Source organism: Anneissia japonica, unplaced genomic scaffold (assembly GCF_011630105.1).
Source record: "Anneissia japonica isolate Jap-2015-1 unplaced genomic scaffold, ASM1163010v1 scaffold287834_len5846547_cov211, whole genome shotgun sequence".
Taxonomy (NCBI): domain Eukaryota; kingdom Metazoa; phylum Echinodermata; class Crinoidea; order Comatulida; family Comatulidae; genus Anneissia; species Anneissia japonica.
The window spans coordinates 2,934,836-2,937,316 of NW_022704992.1; the positions used below are offsets into that span (position 1 = coordinate 2,934,836).

At 34.1% G+C, this 2,481-nt stretch overlaps 1 protein-coding gene across 5 annotated transcripts in view; it reads right to left on the minus strand.

Annotated features, from left to right (window-relative positions):
* LOC117104929 overlaps positions 1-2,481 on the minus strand; it is a 64,154-nt gene that overhangs the window by 47,848 nt on the left and 13,825 nt on the right. For 2 of the 5 annotated variants that reach the window (XM_033245878.1, XM_033245881.1), the window contains exons 7-10: positions 1,990-2,084; positions 1,284-1,416; positions 792-897; positions 19-194 (exon numbers count right to left, since the gene is read on the minus strand). In XM_033245878.1, the coding sequence (XP_033101769.1) occupies positions 19-194; positions 792-897; positions 1,284-1,416; positions 1,990-2,084 (510 nt within the window). The remainder of the gene's footprint in view (positions 1-18; positions 195-791; positions 898-1,283; positions 1,417-1,989; positions 2,085-2,481) is intronic. The other 3 variants (XM_033245880.1, XM_033245877.1, XM_033245879.1) reach the window with 2 other exon arrangements.

Genomic DNA, 2,481 nt, shown 5'->3' on the forward strand with positions numbered 1-2,481 from the left:
TTGTTGACATTTGCTTACCTATAGTCTGAGCTCTCAACCAGTATAATGTACCATTCACATACATATATTTGTTTTCATAATTTATCCTCACGTATATAGGAGCAACCGGATGAAGATTTTGTGGGCAGCATTCAAAAAATTCGTTCTTTGACCAATCTGCTGTGCACCGTTGGTACTCATCTGAACAGTATCCTCTATAAATATACAAATATTCAATACATATAAAATAATGGATCATCCAAACCCTTAGATCTCATTCATCACCATCTTCACGCAAACACCACCACCACCACCACCAACACTGCCCTCATTCTCACCATTATCATCACCGTCATTATCATTATATGTATTTTCTACACCCCTGGACCACTTTAAAAATATTTTGAGAAACGTTCGACCAAGCCCACAAAATGATTTTGAAAATAAAAATTGCATTCATAAAATACTTTGTCCATCCATTAATGTTATAGAATGACGTCATAATTTAATATGCACATCTTTCATAAGGTCTTTACTTGGACAATGTTTAAAGAAGATCCAAGCATGGAAAGTGACCAAAGTGCCGGACAGAAAAACCCTGTGTAAAAAAATATGAAACAGAATAGAAGCAGAAATAAAATCAGCAGTAAAAATTGACATTTAAGCTGGTGCGGGGAAGAAAAGCCAATAAAGGCGCTTGAATGTACTTTAGGACTACACTTGATGCCATGATCATATTAGCATAGCTCTTCAACGAAAAACTCTCTTTTCAGGTGCATAGAAATAGCATCATCATCATTATTTCAACTTACCTTCCTTGTCTATAATACATTGTATAATTTGTTGATACATTTCCTTTCCATCTGACACACAAGTCTGATCCAGTCGTTGATCTGTAAGTAATCTCTTGTGGAGGATCTACAAAATATATACAGTATTGTGCTTAAAAAATTGCGGTACATTGTACATGACCACTTTTAATATTTCTAGTCTCTGGGTACTGTATCTGTCTTCTGGCATAGAGCTCTTTTAAATGCCAATGCAGATTGCCCTCTAATTCGAGACCACTCTTGGTACCCTGAAAATGTGGGCGGTTTCGGGGTTCAATCTCAGATAATTTAGAGGGTTAGCTTGGTGGTTGTCTGATACTTTGAAAAAATGGTCTGGAATTAGGAATTTTCAGAATTAGAGGGGTCTCGAATTGGAGGGTGAACTGAATCATAGAAGCAATACTACTAACAGTAGGACTATTGTAATTACTTTTCCAGGTCTTTTTATACAGTATATTTTGGTATTAGACTTACATGGTCGAAGGGATTCATCATTGCAATGCTGGCAGCCTTGCTGACATTTTACGGAATAAGTTAGAACAAATCCAGCTTCAGTGTCATTCATTTGAAGAATCCATGACGTATCTATAGCATTCTGAATACACTGCTGTGAGTTGAGAAACATGCACATAATGAATATTTACCATGGATCATGGGGAGGTGGGTTGATATAGGGTAATAGCGTGCATTGTTGATTCTTATACTTCCGCCCAAGAAGTTTGTATTCACCTGTCTGCTAGCAAGATTATTCAGGAATAGATCATCATAAAATTTAGTGGAATGATACATAATAACAAAGTGTTGGTTATTTTTGGGAATAAAAGGTCAAAAAACAAGGTCAAGATCATGGAAATTTGATTTTCATCTACTTTAAATACTTGGTAAACAAAACTGATGATATAGGAAAGAAAACTGACTTTGAATCTCTCTTCTTTCAAACAGTACACTAAGCTGTATTCAATGTGTATCATCAATCACAAAACAAAATAATATGGCTGTCCGGATGCTGTGGCGTTTGACTTATGAGAAGACGGCCCTCTGTGACGAGGATGCTGTGATGATGGTGATAATAATTTTGATGATGATATGGCGATGATGACAATAGTGTTTTTTGACAATAATAATAATACAATAATCCTAAAATGTTAAAAACCTAGCTACTGATTCACCATATTCTTACCTCCTTACTTCTTAGTTCTTTTACATTCCATTCAAATACAGTATTGCTTACTGCTGCAAGTTTTAGGTCTGACATACATTTTTCCTTCCAATCAACTTAAGAAACAAACCGTCATAGTTTTGTTATTTAGACAAATATTTTTAAACCCACGGGAAAGGGTTATTCAGTCAAAAATACAACAAAAATACATAAGCACACTGGAGTGTGGGTATGCAACTGATCTTTTACAAAAACATAAAATCAAAATGGTAAAATATGTTTAAACAACAAAACAATCCAGATTCAACAATTACATCTTTCGAAAAAATATAGTATTCAAGACCTAATTGTTTTCAAAATATTGACTTTATTTTATTTAATACCTCCCATGGATGGGTGGTGGATGTATGAATGATATGTTGGATATTATTACATTTTTTATAATTATTTATTAATTGTAAATGTATGTTTCTTACTGAATAAAGACCAATAAAAACAATATAGGCCTATTAC